Below are 21,472 nucleotides of genomic sequence, written 5' to 3'. Positions count from 1 at the left end.
CTTGTATTTTAGTTGTATTTTTTAAATTATATTTTATTTAAATGGTCCTTTTATTGTAACAGGAGTAATTATAAGCTTTTTTGACATTGTTTTTCAGAATCTGTCATAATGCTGAAAGACCAATAAACGAATCTACGTGAATCTGCAAAAGGATCCATGATTAGTCATTTGGTATTAGATGTTTGGATTTAAGAAATTGAGAGATTTACTCTGAGATTTACTATGAATTAGATGTGATGAATATAAAAGGTCAAGGAATATGAAAGGGCCTTTTTACAAAGGCACGGACAACCTTCGCAAACAGTCCGTGACCAGCCGTGCCAATAGCCAACAGCACCGGGTGGCTGACAATCTGTCTTCACGGCCCTTGGTCGTACTGATCAGGAATTTAAATGCAGATGCCCATTGGGTGACTGCACGACTTACAACCTAGTAACTAAGAGGGACCAGCCGTTTGCCTTGTTCCCCGGGGAGGAATGAGTTAGTGTTTTGTTTAAAAGTCAAATGTTGATTCATTTCTATAATTAGAAAAGTGAGGAAAGATTTATATATAGTTTATATATAGTTTTATATATCCAGAATGCACTTTCAAATAGGATCGAAACATGTCGAGCAACAAAAGTGTTCGATTATATGTTGTAACACTGATAAATTACAGCTTTTGGAAGGAGGGAGAGTAAACATGTTCATGGGGCCCGTAAGTTCCAAACCCACGTTGAAACCCGGGACTACTGTTGTCATTCCAGGAAAACGTATCTCTGAAGGAACTATTTCCTTATTCCTGGCATCCTCCCATCGTCCTGTTCGGGTCAACGCTGCATGTGACTGACGGTGACTCTGTCACTCCTCTCCACTCTCCTCTCTCCTCTAGGGGATGACTCCACTCATGTATGCCTGTGTGCGGGGAGACGAGGCCATGGTTCAGATGCTCCTGGATGCTGGGGCTGACATCAACAGCGAGGTCAGTGTACCCAGACCCCTGGGAAGCAAGTGTCTGCCATTTATGTTCAGCCTGTATGTGTATTATTGGGATAGTGTGGAGAGAATAAAAGCATTGTGTTGTGTTCTGTTGTGTTGTAATGTAACATTGTTCATTGTTCCCCTTTCACTCCCATCTTACCTGCTTCTGGCATGCTTTTCATGGGGTTGGTAGCATGTTACATAAGCGTCTGGCAAAGAAATGAACCATTTGGGGTTTTTCTGCTTTGTGTTTTTACAAATAAGAACAATTCAGTCTGCTTGTGCAATCATGCCATTGGCAACTCTTTGTAACAGTGACAACAACATAAGCAGTAAGTGACAGCACATACATCTGGTATCAAACTCGTTCTAGAATTCAACTTTCTTCAGATTGTTAAAGAACGTGATTGCATTTTCTTCACCAAATTTCTTTGTAGTGTGAAATGGAAAATAAAACACCAATATACTTTGATTAGATAGGTATTCTCTCCCTCGAATCAATATTATGTTACACCTGGCAGCTACAGTTTTACATATTAGTCTCTGAAAGGTTTTTGCAACTCGATTGTGCAATTTCTTTTTCCGTTAATCATTCAAAAACATTTCAGTCTCTTTCAACGTGTTGGAAATTATAGCTGAACAGACAATTTTAAGTCTTGCGGTATACTTCAAAAAGATTTAGGTTAAAAGTGTTTTCCTCTAGGATTTTACCTGTGCCTAACTATATCCTGTTTCTTTTAGTCTAAACTCCCAAGTTTTTGCTGATTTCAGCCATACCCATTCCATGATGAAGCCACCACCTTGAAAATATGGAAGCAGTTACTCAGTGATGTATTTTTTTCTATTTGTCCCTAACATACAGTGGGGAGAACAAGTATTTGATACACTGCCGATTTTGCAGGTTTTCCCACTTACAAAGCATGTAGAAGTCTTTAACTGTGAGTGACGGAATCTAAAACATAAAATCCAGAAAATCACATTGTATGATTTTTAAGTAATTAATTTGCATTTTATTGCATAAGTATTTGATACATCAGAATGCAGAACTTCTTATTTGGTACAGAAACCTTTGTTTGCAATTACAGAGATCATACGTAGTTCTTGACCAGGTTTGCACACACTGCAGCAGGGATTTTGGCCCACTCCTCCATACAGACCTTCTCCAGATCCCACATGTTTCGGTGCTGTCACTGGGCAATATGGACTTGCAGCTCCCTCCAAAGATTTTCTATTGGGTTCAGGTCTGGAGACTGGCTAGGCCACTCCAGGTCCTTGAGATGCTTCTTACAGAGCCACTCCTTAGTTGCCCTGGCTGTGTGTTTCGGGTCGTTGTCATGCTGGAAGACCCAGCCACGACCCATCTTCAGTGCTCTTACTGAGGGAAGGAGGTTGTTGGCCAAGATCTCACGATACATGACCCCATCCATCCTCCCCTCAATACGGTGCAGTCGTCCTGTCCCCTTTACAGAAAAGCATCCCCAAAGAATGATGTTTCCACCTCCATGCTTCACAGTTGGGATGGTGTTCTTGGGGTTGTACTCATCCTTCTTCTTCCTCCAAACACGGCGAGTGGAGTTTAGACCAAAAAGCTCTATTTTTGTCTCATCAGACCACATGACCTTCTCCCATTCCTCCTCTGGATCATCCAGATGGTCATTGGCAAACTTTAGACGGGCCTGGACATGCGCTGGCTTGAGCAGGGTGACCTTGCGTGCGCTGCAGGATTTTAATCCATGACGGCATAGTGTGTTACTAATGGTTTTCTTTGAGACTGTGGTCCCAGCTCTCTTCAGGTCATTGACCAGGTCCTGCCGTGTAGTTCATGGCTGATCCCTCACCTTCCTCATGATCATTGATGCCCCACGAGGTGAGATCTTGCATGGAGCCCCAGACCGAGGGAGATTGACCGTCATCTTGAACTTCTTCCATTTTCTAAAAATTGTTGCCTTCTCACCAATGTAATTGCCCAGCCTTGTGCAGGTCTACAATTTCTTCCCTGATGTCCTTACACAACTCTCTGGTCTTGGCCATTGTGGAGAGGTTGGAGTCTGTTTGGTTTAGTGTGTGGACAGGTGTCTTTTATACAGGTAACAAAACAGGTGCAGTTAATACAGGTAATGAGTGCTTCTTAAACAAAAACGAACAGGTCTGTGAGAGCCGGAATTCTTACTGGTTGGTAGGTGATCAAATACTTATGTCATGCAATAAAATGCAAATTAATTATTTAAAAATCATACAATGTGATTTTCTGGATTTTTGGCAGTGTATCAAATACTTGTTTTCCACAACATGTTACTTCTGAACACATTTAGGTTGCCTAGTTATAGTGCAAGTTTTTTATTTTTTATTTATTCTAATAATGTGTATACCTTTATCTTCACTTTGACATTATAGATTATTACAGTCATAAAAAGCAGAATGAAATCCATTTTAGCAACAAAACAACAAAACCAATTATAATACATGCAATATACATTTTATGTAATAAATGTCAGTCATGTTCTAAAGTTGACTTTTTCTAACATCTCTTTCATAGACGTCTCAAGGGCTTTCTGCTCATGCCAATTCCAAAGCTGTGAAACATTTTCTTAAATACAACCCGTCAACGTAGTCACTATTCTTGGTGTTTAATATGAGGGTTTTACTATCGAACACTTAAATTAATTGGCTGTGAGTGATGAGTCATTGATTTCCTACTTGAAGTATTTACACACTTAGATTTATTTATGTCTATTTTAATTGTTTTAGTTGTTAATGTTTTGTGGTTGGATTAGTGGCAGAAAAATATACCTCAATACTTGGTAGTTCTAGACCAATTTAACTTGAATAAAAGGACCTATCCACTAAAAACGAATAGATAATATGGACACTGATATAAGAATTAAATAAATGCTCATAAAATCAATGATAGAATGACTCCATTTAAAATGTCAAAAGATTACCAAAATAACTGCAATCTCCAGTTTTAGTATTTAGGTGCAAAGTACCATGTGTGCATTCAGTACCATTAGTATGATTTCTAAGCTATGTAGAATTGTTAAAGGACTATGGAAAATTATTAATTGCATGTGAAAATTGCTGCGCCTTCATTGCATTGCTTATCATGAGTCACCACTCTGTCTGATAGTGTTTGTAGTCATTTCCAATTATCCACCCCCCCCTCCCCCCGCGTCTGTCTTGCTTTAAACGGGTCAGCGTTTAGAGCTGAAGCGAGAGAGGGAGCAACGTAGCAAGGTTACTGCTGACTGGTTAGGTTTCTGAACGAGGCAGATGTGTCTAGGAGGAGTCCGACCGCCAGTGTGGGTGTGTCTAATCAGCGACGAGGCCCCATCATTGGCTGGAGGGAGGAGGACAGGGATCACAACAGCAGCCAGGCTACCCGCGTTTCTCTGAAGCGCATGGCGACACATGAGGTCATCCCTCATCTGGCCACTTTCTGCTCACACCTTCCCTTTTCCTCCATGTTGCTTTTCTCTCCCCCCCCACACACTTCCGCTGCGAATGTTATAATGGCTGTGTATCTCTCTCCACTGAACCTCACCTATGACTTCCCAGGTGCCAAGCACAGTAAACAAGCACCCCTCAGTTTATCCCGAAACACGCCAGGGGACGCCACTCACTTTCGCCGTGTTACACGGACACGTACCTGTTGTGCAGGTAGTGATGATTTTGACCTGTGTGTACTTTGACCCCGTGGCCCTTAGGGTACATGTACATTATCCCAGACGATTAGGTCTTATTGTTGTAACTGTGGCGGAGCGTTATGACAAAGGCTACAGGATCCTTAGTTTCCTCCCAGTTTAGCCTTCATGTAAACGTTGAAAGCTTACTACTGTGTACGTTGAGAACAATAGAATGAGAGTGGCACGAACAGCATTTTCAGTCGAGCCACGTTTTCCGCCTAAAGTTTGTTATGGAGTTTAACAAGGGCGGGAAGTACCTTCAGGCAAACACTAACAGACAAATGCTCACACAGACTGAAACACAGCCCCAGAGATGCAGTGCTTCTCAACAATGTCCTCTGCAGTTTTGATGTATTATATAGTTTGGGGGCTTCTGGCTGAAAGCCAGAGCAACTTTCCCCTCAATATCTACTTAATGATTTATCTCCTACACTCAGCCAAGGAATGATTCAGAGGGCATCAGGGACTTCAAATTGATTGATTGCCCGTGTTTGTAGCCCAACAAAGGAAATGTTCCCAAAAATCTGGCATATTGACGACAACAAACCATAGCTCAGCTGAATAGTCATTGCTTGATAGAAGTATGTCTAAAAATCCTTGGGAACTGTGGTGAATATCGGCGTGAGGGTTTTATCCCAGGAAGGCTATGGTCATTTTAGAGTAACACATGTTCCTCTAACCTCTTTCCTTCCTCTCGCAGTTGCTCTTGGATAACCGAGCCAGCGTGGAGGGAGCCCTACAGGACGGAGCGGAGAACTACACCGAGACGCCACTGCAGTTGGCCTCTGCTGCAGGTTGTGTTTGATTGCAGTTTTCCATCCACAGGTGGTGGAGACAAAGGCTAAGGCTGTTCTCTGAACTCACTCATGTTCTGTACCGAGGAAAATGTCCAATGCGTAATTTCAACTGCCTTGACTGCGCCACTTTGTTTGGCAAGCTGTGGTATTGGCCGTGGGTAAATGTCATACGGAAGAATGGATGTATGCAAAGCTGAGTGTTTGATCGACATTGTAGGTGTGAACACATCTTGCCGGAACGCGTTTACAACTTATTTTCATTTTCTTAAAAAAACAATAGAAAAAAAAACACATACGGTTGCTTCTTAACCTGAGCATTTGGCTCTACCAGACCCTTGCAAAATATAGGCCTACGCCATGTGTTGCCATGGTTACCGTTGGTGTAAGCTCATTGTGAGCGCAGATCCAAAGAAAAAGTTCCGATTTCCTAATGACAGAACATGAGCATAATATTGCATTACAGAAGACATTTCTGAAAGATTTTTTAGTTTTCATGCCATGTATTTTTTATTTTAGAGAGTACCTCACAGATGCTAATGACTCATTCCACTTCACTGTAATTTCTTAATGCGCTTATTCTATTTCAGCCATTTGTGCTACACTTTAAACACAGAAACTAAATCTCTCTGTGGTGGTAGCTAAAATGGGTTAAGCCCTTCTGTGAATCAAACGGGTAATGTAAAGCTTTACAAAATAAAAGTTTGGTTTCATTAAGCTCATTTAATATCCTGTCTTGGAGAACCAGCATAAAAAATAACTAACTATTCCAATCAAACTGGGAAATTTGGAAAATATATAAATTCTTGAAAATGACACAAACAGTATAGTGGTTGGACCTGTGGCTCTGAACCGTACAAAGAATACGGTTTATATGGTACTGCAACGACACTCGGCACCGTATCAAGTTCGTTCGTAAAAAAAAAACTGGATCCATCTAACCAGTGTAAATTCAACTTGTTTATGGTTAAAACATGTTGCCAAGCTTATGGAAACTGGTCAAGCTGAGTTTATAACATTGCATGTTGTTCACCTCAGGGAACTTTGAGCTGGTCAGCCTGTTGTTGGAGAGAGGGGCCGATCCCATGATCGGCACCATGTACAGAAACGGCATCTCGTCTGCCCCACTCGGGGACATGAACTCATACAGCCTAGCAGCGTCACATGGACACAGGTAACACACACACACACACCCGCAAGGACATGAAAACGCACGTGCACAGAGGCATCTAAAAGCCTTACGTACATTTAGAATTTCACGGACAAACAGCAATGCTGTAGGTCCATTGACCTGTCTGTTGTCTGAAAATGCATAATCAAATCACTGAACTACTCACTCTCACAAGCCTTCACTGCAGTGTCTCCCTTTCCTACAGCATAAGCTCAGAAGTCCATTCAGTGGCACTTAGTCATTCGGTTTCACCGTAATTTCCCGCAGCAGAGCAGGAGAAAGCCCATTAACATTCAGAGCACATAGATCTGTCAGAAAATTGAGTAGAGTGGAAAGCCGATGCCAAAGCTGCAATATTAAGACAATCAATTACACGAAGAGCACACTGCAGCATTTGGGGAATGTTTTACAGTATCGCTACACTTGAAAAGATGCCTCCAGCTACCAACATTGTAAAGCACATTTTATAATATTGAATTAATATTATGGATGGACATAATTTCACAAACAACTAGTCTAATATTATTATTTTTTTGCCTTTTCATAATTTCTGTATTTTCACTGGTTAAGTCTTCTGTGGATGATAGTGGCTGATACATCCATGCCTACCTCCTGCAGAGTGTTCCTGATCTGTCAGACTGTTGTGTGGGATTTTTTGCAATATGTTGATCGTTCATTTGTTATAAACCGTAGAGGTCTTCTTTAGTTTTCCAGGTCGGTTGCCATTGCTGAGCTCACCAGTGCTATCTTTGTTCTCTTGGTATCAAACAGTTAATACTGTTTTGGCTGTGCAGCTGTGAGTCCTTTTGGGCACTACATAAATCTCCTAGAATCTAACCTCAGACTCACGTTTAGATTTACTGTATTGTCCCAGGATGTGATCAGAACAGTACAGCTGGAAGGTTTACTGGGGGTTACAACAGCTTTGAGAATATAGTCATTGAGCAACGATTCCATTTCAGATGGGGAGCGCCACGTCTTGGTTTAACTATTGATTAGAGAAAACAATGCTAAACATGTTGATTGCCGTAAGGTTCTGTTCTTTTGGAGTCACTCACTGCCATCCCATTATAGTGTATACAATAACATTAACACTGTAATATTATAATAGCAATACCTATGGCAATGAGCAAGGGACAGCACACAGTACCTATCCCCCCCGCAGAAAGAAACAGAACCAACAGGTAGAGGCTGGGATGGTGGGTGGGTTTAGCAACCGCCTGTTAAGACGACCAGCAGAGTAGCAGACTGAGTGAGTACCCTGTCCAACTTAAATAGACCACCATATTAGATTAGGAAATCTTAAGACTGTGATACGAGTGATCTCTGATGCATCGCAGAGCGTATACGCCCACTTGGGTTCCGTGGCTGAACTAGTTGTGAGACGGTGTAGCTCATTGATTTTGTTTGTGAGTGATCACATTTTGGAAAGAAAAAGACCTGGAAGAGTGGAAGGAACTCATCACATTCTGAAGTGCACCAGAGTCCCAGCTCTCATCACCCTCCACTTATACAATGGTAGAATGATTCTACATCAGTAAGTGAAGGACAAAAATATGCCGGAAATATTAAATTCATGAAGAATATTTGTCAAACCATTGCTATATATTATCACAGTATGTGATTGGATCACAGTTTGCCATGCTTTTCTCAGCAATAATATAACTTTTTTACAGTTTCAGTTATTGGAGGACAGTGGGGGATATTCTTTAAGTAGATTCACAATGGTCTGCCTTGACATTGGGATGGTGGCAGTATTAGTGTCTTCCTCTAAAGGAACACCATGACCAGTTGTTTGTGCCGGCTGTGTCCTAAATGCTGCTGACTCAGTCTGAGTCTAATGACTCACAGTTTCAACAAGCAGGTCTAGACCAGACCAAAACAGTCGTAGATGTTTTTATATACTGTACTCTACTGCATTAACTGTCTTCCCTCTTCTATATTTATCCACTTTGTTGTGCTGCACTGCAAAAGATTCAAGCACAGAAATAATTGTTCTGGGCTTCTTTTTAGCACTCTGTATACATGGCTACATTAATTGACCACGTCTGTATAGGTTGCAACCGAATATGAAACAGAGTCCATTTCTAGAATGTTGAAAGTCACGCTCCAGGTAGCTAGGTTTATATTGTATGTGGTGGTGCAGCTCTAGGGGAGATGCGTCCTGCAGGAGGAGGGACGTGAGTGGAATGTGCCGTTCAATCTGGTCACGCTGCCTTGGCTTAGAAAATAAACGAGGACACTGGAGTGGACCTATGGAAATTCTATTGAGATGGAAGAATGTGTAAAAACATATTGAATCTGTGAAGTGTGAAGATCATCGTTGTGCTGGGGGTTTCTTGACTGTTTAGCTCATTGTTACATTAGGTGATTAGGTTTTCTGTTGTACTAAATCCGACATTAAAAAAACCTTTCCATTTAGGAATGTGTTCCGGAAGCTTCTGTCCCAGTCCGAGAAAGAAAAGGGAGACGTCCTTTCTCTGGAGGAAATCCTGGCCGAGAGCTCGGGGCCTGTGGAGAAGAGACCACCCCAAGCTGACGGGACCCTCCTCCGAACAGGAAAGGCCAAACTGAGGGCCCTGAGAGAGGCCATGTACCATAGTGCTGAGCACGGCCATGTGGACATCACCATAGACATCCGCAGCTTAGGTCAGAATTAACATGCACCCCAGCCCTGGGTCAAACGTACTGAAATACTTTCAAAAACATCAAGCATGCTTGACTCGGTTAGGCCCTCTGGAGAAATGGAACAGACCCAAAAGTGGAAACGGCCGACCCGCCCTGTACCATCAGGCAAACCTCAACTATTCGAAAGTATTGGACGTATTGGTTTGACCCGGGTCTGACTTAAACACGCCTCACTGTAGATGCTTGTCGCTGGGAGCTACAAACATTACCCACCAAATCATCTTACGCGGAATAATCCTCACATCAGTGACCATGGCAAACATGCACTGTAGATAGCAACACTAATGCTAGTGCATGGTCATTGTGCAGTACCGTATGCTGGACTTTCACTCAGAATCGGAATTTCCACATACTCCATATACTGTCCAAAACAACCAAAGGCATTGCCATGAATGCACGTCCTACAACCTCAGCACCACCCCATCGGCACCACATAGAACAACAGCAGCGCTCTTTAGCTCATCCGCTGACATCATCGCGCGCGGCGGACGTGGTGCTTCAGCCGTTCTGCAGACCGTTGCTTTTCCTGCTGTTTGCACTAGCTAGCGGCGTTTTTGTGTTCTTGTTATTTACTGACTACCTTTGGTCTGCCCAGGTGTCCCCTGGACTCTGCACACCTGGCTTGAGTCTCTGCGTACCTGTTTCCTTCAGCACCGACGCCCCCTTATCCAGGGTCTACTGAAGGACTTCAGCTGTATCCAGGAGGAGGAGTACACAGAGGAGCTCATCACCCACGGCCTGCCCCTTATGTTCCAGATCCTCCGCGCCAGCAAGGTAATGGGATTCTGCCTTTCATCAGGGCTGAAATTTCCCTAACTTAACGTGGTGGTGTTCATTAAAATATGCTGGATGGAACACAGCGGACCCTGCGATTGTCTAATGAGAATCATTTGCAGGTAGCCTTGGTTTCAGCATCTGACCAGTAACTGAAAGGCTGTCGCTGTGAGTTGAATGAGATGACGAGCTGAAACATTGGCCGTTCTGACCGTGAGCAAGGCAGTTAGCCCTTATTGCTTCTAGGTCAATGCTGTAAATAAGAATGTCTTCTCAGTCAACTTACCTGGTACATTTTTTTTTAAAACACATTAGTTCCAGAATGTTTTGAAGACTTCTTCCTTGGAACGTGGTCCTGATGTATTATATGTTCACCGACTGATTCTGTGCGGTCTGAGTTACATGGCTGAGAAAAACTTTGGTCTTTCAACCCCTTTCATCACATGTTTCTATTAATATTTCTTGTTTTTCTTGTTCATCACTTGCTGTTGACTGTGATGTCAAGTTTTAGTTCCTGCTTAATTTCTGCGGTTCTGTATAATTTTGATCTGGTCCTGAAGTCTGAGTCAAACATGTACTTTGTGTAATAGTGTCTGCTGTGCGTATTGAATGTGAAGCTTTGTATTTGTAAAGATAAAATATTTTAAAAACTGTAATTTCAAACAGAATGACATTTCTGGTGATTGGATGAAGCAAATACCCATCCTCTAGGTATACATGTTGAAAATATATTTTTTACGCATTAAATGGACACAAAATGCACCTTGGTGTCCTTTCTCTGTAAGAAGTCCATCCTATTCTAGTAATCGTACAAACATGCAGCATTTTCAAGTCATCTGTATGGGTCTGTGTTCAGCCTCAGAATATATTTCAGATACTTTTGGACAGTTTGGATATGATGCACGACAAATGGTTACATGGGTCTCTAGACTTGGATGAGATTTGGGACACAAAATAAAATGCTAGCATGCGGAAACATTGCCTGGAAACTAAACCAAAGCATGGGTTCATTTCAAACCTGGCATAAACTGCTTACAGCTGTGTTTCCCAATCCTGGTCCTGGGGACCCCAAAAGGTGCACTCACACACCTGATTCAAATGTTGCCCTACCACTTACACACTTGATTGATGTAATCAACCTATCATCAAGTCTTTCATTTGAATCAGGTGTGTGAGTGCTAGGGGCAAAACTAAAATATGCACCCCCTGGGGTCCTCAGGACCAGGATTGGGAAACACTGGCTCCCAGGATAAGGACACTCATGATCCATTTTGTTATTAGGGTGAACTATCCCTTTAATGCCATAGATAAGCTTTTTAAGGACCTTTTATCCCCTTTTACCAAATATTTATGTAGTTGTACCACACTGCCATATAGCTGCTAGAGATAATGAGGCAGAAAAGTGGCAAATCATTAAAAATAATTATATATCATTGTATCAATCACTAAAATGTATTAATAAAGCCCTTTGTACATCGGAAGTTGTCACAAAGTGCTTTTACAGAGTGTTGATCCATGAATTGCAGTGTTCGCCTCCATGGACTGAGTGATTCCTCCTCTTTCAGCAGGTGGTAGCTGTTTCGTTTCCATTTACACTGATGTCCTTTCCTCTCCCTGTGTTTCTGGCCTTCAGAATGAGGTGATCAGCCAGCAACTGTCTGTGATCTTCACCCAGTGTTATGGTCCCTTCCCCATCCCTAAGCTAACGGAGATCAAGAGGAAGCAGACCTCACGCCTTGGTGAGTGGAAGAAGGTGCTGGTCCAGTTTCATGTAATTGTATCCATTCCGTACATTTCCAGAGAGCCGGCTGTTACTCGGGTCTTTGTCCGTGTTGCATCTAAAAGGGATGAAGTTCAGGGGAATTTCGGCAAAAAAAAAAGGTGAATGTGTCTAAATCTCTCGAACTCGTAGTTGGAGTGTCTGTCAAAGTGCACAGCTCTCTCACTAATGGAGAGCGTTGTTGAGCCACCACACCATCACTGAAGAGCGAGATAGAACTTTGTGGAATAACGGAAACAGACTAAAAAAAGGCTGTACGCCATACGGCCTAGTGGCGTAGGTCTCCCTCGACCTCTCTCTGCCTGAGAGTAAGATCTGTTCACTTTAATAAACTGCCCAATAAGGAGTTAAGCGATTTTCTTTAATGCTAGCAGAGTAATAGCCCTATGTAAATTAGAATTATTACTGATCATCATCCAAAGGTGACTGCGTAATGGGAGCTTAAACAAAAGCTTGAAAAGTGAAGGAATGTTCTGCTACACAGTGTGTTGGCAGTTCTGGTTGTGTCAGTGAACTGACATTGAAAAAGCCTTTAGCGCCATCTAGAGTGCAAATGAGAAAACAGGATTGTACGTGGACTGTTAGTATGTTCTAACTCCTTGCCCTTAGTGTAATATCTTCAGCAGTGTTAGATCGTTTAAAAAATGTATGATTTCATAAATTAGGAGTTGCTCTTATGAACGTCCTGAGGGTGTCATTAATAACGGAAACTTGCTTTTCAGATTGAAAATCAAAATGCCATATGCAGTAGAAAAGTAATGAGCTGAGTAGAATTATTGTGTTTGATAACAGTTTGCTAAATTGCTGCAATGTCATCAGCGTGGGGAAATATATACATTTTCATTGCCTTCTTTCAGACCCTCACTTCCTCAACAACAAGGAGATGTCTGACGTAACATTCCTGGTGGAAGGAAAACCCTTCTATGCACATAAAGTCCTGTTATTTACGGCTTCAGCCAGGTGAGTCCCTGAATGATAAGTCAGTCGGTCAGTTATGGGAAGGGGGGTATAAAGATAAATAATGATTGAATGTATAGGATGCCACACACTTTGTCAAACTTGTCCGAATGTTTTATCGACCCCCTGTCTACAGATTTAAGTCTCTGCTCCAAAACCGACCAGCAGCAGAGAACACCTGCATTGAAATCAGTCATGTCAAGTACAACATATTCCAGGTAACCTTTTTTATGAACAACTCTGACTAAATTACAGGAAATACTGTGGTTGAATAGTTCAACTTGGACTTGCTCTACAGTAGTGTCATACCGTAAACCTCCAAAGGGGGGCAGCCATGCTATACACATCAGGCAAAGCAGAATGTTCAAGCGCTAGAAGAGAAGATATCTGCACTCAATCTGCCTAGAAAGTTGGCAAAACTCTGGAGCATTGACAGGTGTGGCTGGAACGCATCCTTTCCTCCACCAGCATGGGCCAACGCCCCAGGGAGAACCACCAGGTCCGGGGCTGCAAAATGGGGCCCATGAACGCACCACAAGCTGACAGCCTTGAATGCAGCTAGGCTGACATCCCTTGACGAGGCACTCTTGCCCCCAATCAGATCTCTTCCGGGTGGTGTCCCATCCCTGTGTCTTTCCCGGTTACACACATGCTATACTATTGCATGAAATAGTGCTTATACAGTACCAACTTGTAATGGTAGAATGAGTAGTGTTGCAGTATTGGTAGATCTGGTTTTGGCTACACCTGTCACTGTTCTGTTACAGCTGGTAATGCAGTATCTGTATTGTGGCGGCACTGAATCACTGCACATCAGGAATACTGAGATTATGGAGGTAAGAATTAAAACATGTTCATTATAAACTGGATCATTTTGGTCCTGGATGCAGTGTTCACAAAATTTCACTTTCCTATTCATGTTGGAAATTTGTTTGTAATACTAAGAACACATATATTGGTTTGTGGTAAATGAACAAAAGTGTTGCTGTTATTAGGAGCCATGCAGTCCATGTTGCGCTGTGCTTAGGGACAGCCCTTAGCTGTGCTATATTGGCCATATACCACACCCCCTCCTTTGGCTTAAGGCCAGGCACCACAGTTAAAAATAGGTATTTTGCGTCTATCCATTTTCCATACTTTCATAAAATGGACAAATCACTTATATAAATTCTTGATTCATATAATTTTATCTCAAATCCATCAACTGCATCTAGCATAAATGGTGTTATTGTTAGCATGTTTTATGTAGACATTCACCCACTATTTTTTTAACTTTCTAAGTTGAATCATATTTCATTCAAAAGCTTGTTTTCCGGAGCATATCTTTAGCTAGTCCAGACTGTGTATATACTTAGTAGACATGATGTTTTGTGCTGAGTCATTCTTATTTCTGGAAAGTACATTCTAATTATATCTTTATCTCACCATTTCCTCAAAAGGACAAGTTTTCATGTGCTAGTAAATATTTTTCAGTCTCTAAAGGAGAGTCATTCACAATAAACAACAGAAAAACAAAAAACATTCTGCCTTGAAGTAATGTGTTGAAAAACATGGTCTCATAATATGCATGTAAGTGGATATTTAAGGACGTTGAGCCTCATTTGCATATTATAATAGTTAAATAAAAAACATACAAAGACAAAAATATCTTGAATTTCTGAATACTTTCAACTGATAAAGGGGGAAAAACCTATTAGAAGGTGGTGCCTGGCCTTAATTATGCTTAATTATGTTTTATGTTAATCACATGGCAGCCATAATAGTCACACAGTCTTTAGCTTAGCAGGTGTTTTAATATTATACCTGTTCCATATTCTTAATATGGAATCATTAAGGTTTAAAGAAATAGCTGAAGCAGGATAGGCAGTAGAGTCTTGACCCTACTTTATCCTGGGCGAGTTTAAGCTCTCTTTTTCAACAGCTTCTGTCTGCAGCAAAATTCTTTCAACTAGAGGCCCTTCAGCGACACTGTGAGATCATCTGCTCCAAGAACATCACCACCGAAACCTGTGTGGACATTTACAAACATGCCAAGGTGAGAGGCAATGACAATAAGGCATGTAGCATAACACATGAAGCTGTACTCTAAAAGAGGATCACACTCAACTGCACTAAGATACAGGACAGAAATGATGCAAACGTATGTATCAGACTAGAAAATAGAACACCAGCAGGATAGTGAGTTTGGGTTCTAACTAGAGAACCACTATATTGGACTGCCAATATGGTGTTTAGTATTCAGTCGGCCGTCGGCCTTGTCTGTCTCTGATAGTTCCTCTATTACTAGTCCAGGTGCACCATCAGTGTTCAGTCTTAGGATGCTGTCCCACCACCACTAACACCAGTCAGAATGTGTCTACTCTAGCTGTGAACATCCTCAGCAAGCAGACAGCAACCTTGATGCTAGCTCATTGTCTACACTTGTGCAGTCATTTAACAATATCTTATTGAAAAATGGAGGAGTTGCCACATTAACCAAAGTTGAAGTCCTGTTCTAAATATCTGTTTTAGTTGGATTCACAAAAAAGGACATGCAAAAAATAAGTTAGCTAGTAACTCCACGCCTTATTGAAATCTTGTGGGTGAAAGTGCTGTTGCTGTGTGTGGTGTACTAACTGCCACAATCGCCATATCAGGAGGCAATCTAATTTGGACCCGCTTTGTAACAAATTCTTCAGGCTAGCAATTCTAGGTGACTTCATTCGCTTGGTGTCAATGAAATCTGCCTTGGCGACAAACTCTGGTCAAGAACAACCCCAGAGGTGAAGCCATCCTTGACATGATTACTCACTAACATTAAAATATTGTACCTAAAGCCTGACATCCTCCCTGCCAATGATGATAACTGTATATTCTGGAGTAAAAAAAATGCAAAACTAGGTTCTTTAAGTACATTAAAAGATGTGGCAAGATATGACACCCTTAGCTTGTGCACCCAATCTGAAAGATGTCCTAAACTGTACAACTGTTTAAAAACTGAGTTCAGAATTTGGTTTCCCCACCTCCAGGAGGAGCTCATAGTTGGCCAAAATCTCTTCAAGTGAAGAGATATGGGCAATCACCACTACCTTAGCTTGTTATTCTGAATATTAATAATTCTTAGTATTTTCTTGACACTTTATTTTACTAAATGTATTCACTAAATGTATTGACTTTATTAGTGAAGGACCAGTAAATTGTAATTTACTAATTACACTTTATGGAATATCAGTATTAAATATTAGCCAATAACCGCTACGATCTAAAAAAGAATTGGCCTAAAAAAAAGTATTTATTATTAAAATAAATAGAATTTATTTATTATTAAAATAAATGCATTATTCTCTAGTTCTGACTGTATCCGTATGCTCTGTTTAGTTCCTCGGTGCCAGTGAGCTAGCAGCCTTCATCGAGGGCTACTTCCTGAAGAACATGGTGCTGCTGATTGAGGTGGAGGCTTTCAAACAGCTGCTGTATGAGACGCCGGCTGTGGAGAGCCCTGCATCCTGCCCCTGCCCCATCTCCGATGTCCTCCATGATCTGGAGAAAACTCTGGCCACCCGCATTCACTCCATCCACCTCTCATCGTCCAAGGGCTCCGTTGTGTGACCATTCTGGGTCATCCAAACAGGCAATCACCCAGAACTGACTCTGCAAATCAATCGACCACCCTAGTTCACCCACCCGTCCACTGCAAAAGGGCCTGTTGGGTGTCAGGGTTGTAAACGTGTTCATGACGTCCTTGTAATGTTCCCTCTACATCCAATCCAGGTCATATACCTGTTCAACAGAGCTGGGTTGTGTGACAGGTCTGAGTGTTAAAGCTTTCCGAAACTTGCCGGCAACAAGGTCTTGCAGGTTCATGTCGAAATGTGACATTTCATGGACGAACGTCTATTTCTGACGTATTTTGGACTTCATTAATTCTATGTGATTACAGATTTAATGATAGGATTAGTATTGGAACAACTCAATGGTTAACAGATCTGGAATGTATTCTGATTGGCTGAGGTTAGGGCTAGGTCTGGGATAGTGTTAAAACAAGACATTTTAACATTATTTAACAGCAAGAGGGCTAGCTTCAAATGCTCTGGTGTTGATGCGGTGATGTTTTTTTGTGTGGACACAATAGGACATTATTCAATGTTTGGGGGACCAGTAAATTGAATGAACTCCAAGTTTCAGCTTTACACTGTATCCAGCTCTCTACCCTCCCTTTGCTAGAGGTTTCAGCATTTTTAATACCCCTAATCACTGCAGCATCTATTACATCATGGAAAAATGTCAACTGTAAGCGATTATAGCTAATTATGATTATAAAATGTACACATGTACAGCATTTCATATGAGATACATTTGTGGAACAGGGTCCCTTTTGCTCAAAGTGAAAAATAACCAGAATCAATTCAATGGTTAGTTTGTGGTTGCGTTGTTTTTCTTTTGTAGAATTGGGATGTAAATATGAGTCGTTGACTCAAGTATTAGAATTCAAACATGAATTTAACTAACCGCAATCATTATTATTGATAATGAATGAAACTTTGGAAGTGCATTGTAGCAATGATTTGAGTGATTTGAGAATGAAAAAGACAAACATTTGCCAAGTCATTCTGTTTGTGTTGGATGACATTTCATTCAAGCATTGACAAAGTATGTGCTGATGCCAAACTTATCAGAGGAACTTCCACAACTGACTAATAGTTCTGTGCTTTTTGAACTGTAGGCTGACTACAACAATAACAATCCATTCATGTTCTAGCATAGATGTTCAAATCAAAATATCAATAATTTGCATGACACCTCTCAACTGTAAAGCCCTACTATTGCTTTTTGGGCAAGCCAACTTCGTAGACTTCTTTCAAGGGAATCAGAGTTCTCTGGTGAGTCAAAGTCCTGTTGACATTCTCGAGATTTAACTTAACTGTGAAGGATCCGGCTTCGTAGTTACTTGGAGAAAAATGTAAATAGGAGAAAAAGTTAAATGTCTTTAGTCATTCTTTGTAAACTAATTCACCCCCACTTGCTTGGTTAACAGCACTGCTCTCATTCAACATGTTACCTGCACTAATGTTGTTCTAAATGTGCAGTTCTGTTAATGCAAAGTTGCATGTTAAATGTATCAATTGATTGACTGTATGCCACATTTTTGGGGATCTGTGTGTCATGCAGATTGTCATAAGTGAGTCTGTAATAGTCCCTGATACTTAGAGAATTTCAAGCATGGGACATTTTCTGTCTAAGCTGTGCAACTGTAGTTGCATTCCAGATAATTAAGGTAGCCGATCCCCTCATACCTTTAATCCAAAAGAAAATGGAAATAGCCGCCATAATCAGAAGTAGATATTGCAATATCTGTATAATGCAAAAAGTATATGTCTCATGGTGCATTCATCGATTAGAAATCAGCTTTCAGTATAATTTCAGAGACCGAGAGGAGTAAAATAATTAGTGTGAAAGAAACATCATAGAACAGTATTTTTAAAGTAAACATTGTTTTTGGACAGAGTACAGTAGCCTACTGTATGTCAGCATTTGAAATACCTTTTCCCCTTTCTCCAATTACAAGCGGTGCATGACCTTTCCTGTAGCTTATTCACACTTTTACTGGAGCCTGAGGGTTCAATAATGATTAAGTATGAATATATGAGCAAATTTAAAATGTGTAAATAAGTAAACAAATTTTAATTATATTATTACTTTATTTTCTTACCATATACAGCACTATGTATTATTTTACAATTGTTATTTTGTTTTACAAATGTGAAAACGGTTGTGAAAAAGGGCTGTTTTTTTAAACAGCTCACTGTGTGTGATACATTCTGGAAGTGTAAAGACACAGAAGCCCCAATAATGATTCTTTTTTGTGAACAACCAAACCCCTTCTCCTGGGCTGTAAAGCTTGAAGTAACACTACGAGAGGGGTATGCGACCTTTATTTTGTGCTTAGGACCTCTGACATTCGGTTTGAAAACACTGAAAGGTTTTCCACATTCCCTAACACTGGAAAGTTCTAGCTGACACAATGTGTTATGGCACTTCTGAAGCAAAAAAAAAAAAAACAAGCTAATGAAAAGGCATCTCCATGGAAACTAAGATTTACGTGTGTCAGGCTCTGTTTGTGCTATTGTTACGTAGTTACAGGTCCCTCACAGATGACTAACTTACGCTTGACTCTGAGATGGTATGCGAACGAAAGTAAAGACACTTGGGAATGACTCTCATTGTTTTGTGTCTTCTGGGGTAAATATTCAAGGGTTTGTCAGATATAAATGACTCTGGCCCGTTTACTTTGCCTACACATTTTATCCGATTCAGATGACCCACGGCATGCACGAGGTATTGACTAGATCTGGAATGTAAGGGGACATTTTGCTATTATTTTCATGTACCCATTATAGCAGTGTTTCCCAATCCTGGTCCTGGGGACCCCAAGGGGTGCATGGTTTTGCCCAAGCACTCCCACACCTGGTTCAAATGACAGACTTGATAGGTTGACTACGTCGATCAAGTAAGGACAACGTTTTGAATCAGATGTGCGAGTGCCAGGGCTTAACGTGCAAACCTTGGGGTCTCCAGCATCCGGGTTAGTTGGGAAACACTGCATTGCAGGGATGTGGTTGAGTATAACAACTAAAGGTTACACTCACAGTCAATTGTTCCATGACATGCATTTGTGTACAGCCAATAAAATCATCACAACTTAACCTTTTTGGATGTTCGTGTTTTATTATGTTAAACTTGCTACAGTGACGGAAAATACACTTTTATCGATGTTTCGACAGTTTATTAGTGAATGACTGCCACTGGTAGTTAACCATAAATAATGTCTTCTTTTTCTGTGGATTTGAACTTGCAAACGTTGGAGTTGAGAACAGTGGTTCCTAAGTTGGCACTAATGTTATGAATGAAACTCTATTTGACCTCTATATTACCATTTAGGTATAAGCTTGGGATTCAAGTTGATCCAGTGGTTTAAGCTGCTGACGAGGGCAGCTACAGTCTGGATTAAAATCCCACCAGCCGTGCTCTATTGTGATATTAAAAACTTTTTGAAGGTTAAGGTTGGAAAAGGGAAAAAAAGGGGGGTGTTTCAAATTGTGTGGTGAGATGGTAAAGATGCAGCATGTGTTCAAATCCCAATTACTGCCCTCTGTAATGTTGCGTCAGTGTGTGTTTTTATAAAGTCACATAGACTTTGGATTAGAACCCTCAGTCACCAGCTTGGGAGGTAGCAGTATTTCCACTCAGCCATGGGGAACATATAGAAAGTGTGTGAATGAAATTAAAACATAATGAGCGTTTTCAAATTTACATGAAGTACATAATGTTACAAATGAGGTGTATTTTAGAGGCTGTGTTAGTCTAGTGGTCTAAGCTGCTGGCTGTGAAGTACCTGCAATGTGGGTTCAAATCCTTGGTGATGTTTATTTTTGTCAATGTCTTAAAAAAAAAAAGTCAAGACAGTTATAAAGGTTTGGTCTGGATTCGAACTTGGGTCCAATGTTCGAAAGTCGTTGTGTTTTACGCCCAGCCACCAACCCCGTCCTCTACACCCTTACTAACATTTACGTTATTTATTTTTAACATTGCTCACCACTGCCTCCAGTGGTCAACCTACACATATTATTCACTGTCAGAAATCGGTCCTATCCAGAAACAGCTGACCTGACACTGCTCTACTGTCAACAGTGCTCTCCTAGTTTCCATCCATTCAGATTTTTATGAGAAATACCAGGCTACAAATTGAAGATTTATAAAGATTACTTCATAGTTGTGTTTGGAGATAACTGGGTATATTTCCTCTAAACAAGTTTTTCTAGGGTATATATAAACTAATTTGCAGGTGCGTTAAAGCAAATCTGACTTCATTTGGATCATTATTCATAACCCTTTGAAATGTTTCTGAAATACTGCCAGAATTCATTCAATCCTGCCATAGCATTGTATATTCTCTGTCTTTATTTACAATATTATGCTGTATCCTCACACCTCAAATTCTGAAACGTGAAAGCAAAGCTGTGAGTGGTCATTGTGATAGTACTTGCAATGTTTTGTTTTGTAATATTTCACCTAATACTAGTCTGTGAGTTTCAAGTAATTATACAAGCAGAGACATTCCCCGCCGTTGAGGGACATTCACACGCTCCCTCACAGCTTGCATGACAAACTCCCTGCCAGATCATTACCACTGAGCAAATGGCTACGGTCAAACCAGAAGAACATGGCTGGTCATCCACAAGGCCAAATCAGCGAATGAGCAGGGTACAGAAACAATGATCTTTAAGGGTTATAAAGGGCCCAAGGGAAACAGTAGGGCCATTTTCCAGTTCAGATATTTTTTTCTCTGTTTCTCTTTATTGCTCTTTTCTATTAAAATGCCAGTCTTCAGAGAAGTGCAGAATAACACTTCACCTCGCAACCCTAAACATTAGCTTTTTTTTCCTAACAGAGAACACAAGTTTTAAATGCATATACACTTTTGAAAGCTTGTTCAATGACTTCTCTCACAAATTGCTCCCTACATTTTGTCAAACTCCAGTACATTAGTATCACAAAATCATTTCATTAGACTTAATGAACCTAACGAGTTGTGCATCATTCTTGCAATTTTACATATACATTTTAATCAATACAGTATGTCCTTTATTCCACAAAACTTCTATTGCTATGCATTGTACACACTACA

The 21,472-nt window shown here is 40.8% G+C and overlaps 1 protein-coding gene across 5 annotated transcripts in view; it reads left to right on the top strand.

The window, feature by feature from the left end:
• LOC105027830 (ankyrin repeat and BTB/POZ domain-containing protein BTBD11-A) overlaps positions 1-19,490 on the top strand; it is a 121,852-nt gene extending 102,362 nt beyond the window's left edge. For 4 of the 5 annotated variants that reach the window (XM_010900119.5, XM_020042964.3, XM_020042966.3 and 1 more), the window contains 12 exons: positions 872-961; positions 4,516-4,617; positions 5,344-5,437; positions 6,476-6,611; positions 9,031-9,257; positions 9,892-10,070; positions 11,704-11,809; positions 12,708-12,810; positions 12,944-13,025; positions 13,575-13,643; positions 14,729-14,842; positions 16,165-19,490. In XM_010900119.5, the coding sequence (XP_010898421.1) occupies positions 872-961; positions 4,516-4,617; positions 5,344-5,437; positions 6,476-6,611; positions 9,031-9,257; positions 9,892-10,070; positions 11,704-11,809; positions 12,708-12,810; positions 12,944-13,025; positions 13,575-13,643; positions 14,729-14,842; positions 16,165-16,395 (1,533 nt within the window). In that variant the 3' untranslated portion in view covers positions 16,396-19,490. The remainder of the gene's footprint in view (positions 1-871; positions 962-4,515; positions 4,618-5,343; positions 5,438-6,475; positions 6,612-9,030; positions 9,258-9,891; positions 10,071-11,703; positions 11,810-12,707; positions 12,811-12,943; positions 13,026-13,574; positions 13,644-14,728; positions 14,843-16,164) is intronic. The other variant, XM_020042965.3, reaches the window with a different exon arrangement.
• The last annotated feature ends 1,982 nt before the right edge of the window (positions 19,491-21,472 follow it).

The sequence above is a fragment of the Esox lucius genome, chromosome 23 (assembly GCF_011004845.1).
Source record: "Esox lucius isolate fEsoLuc1 chromosome 23, fEsoLuc1.pri, whole genome shotgun sequence".
Classification (NCBI taxonomy): Eukaryota; Metazoa; Chordata; class Actinopteri; order Esociformes; family Esocidae; genus Esox; species Esox lucius.
Note: the sequence above shows the minus strand (reverse complement) of the source record. Positions and strands in the feature narration are given on the sequence as shown.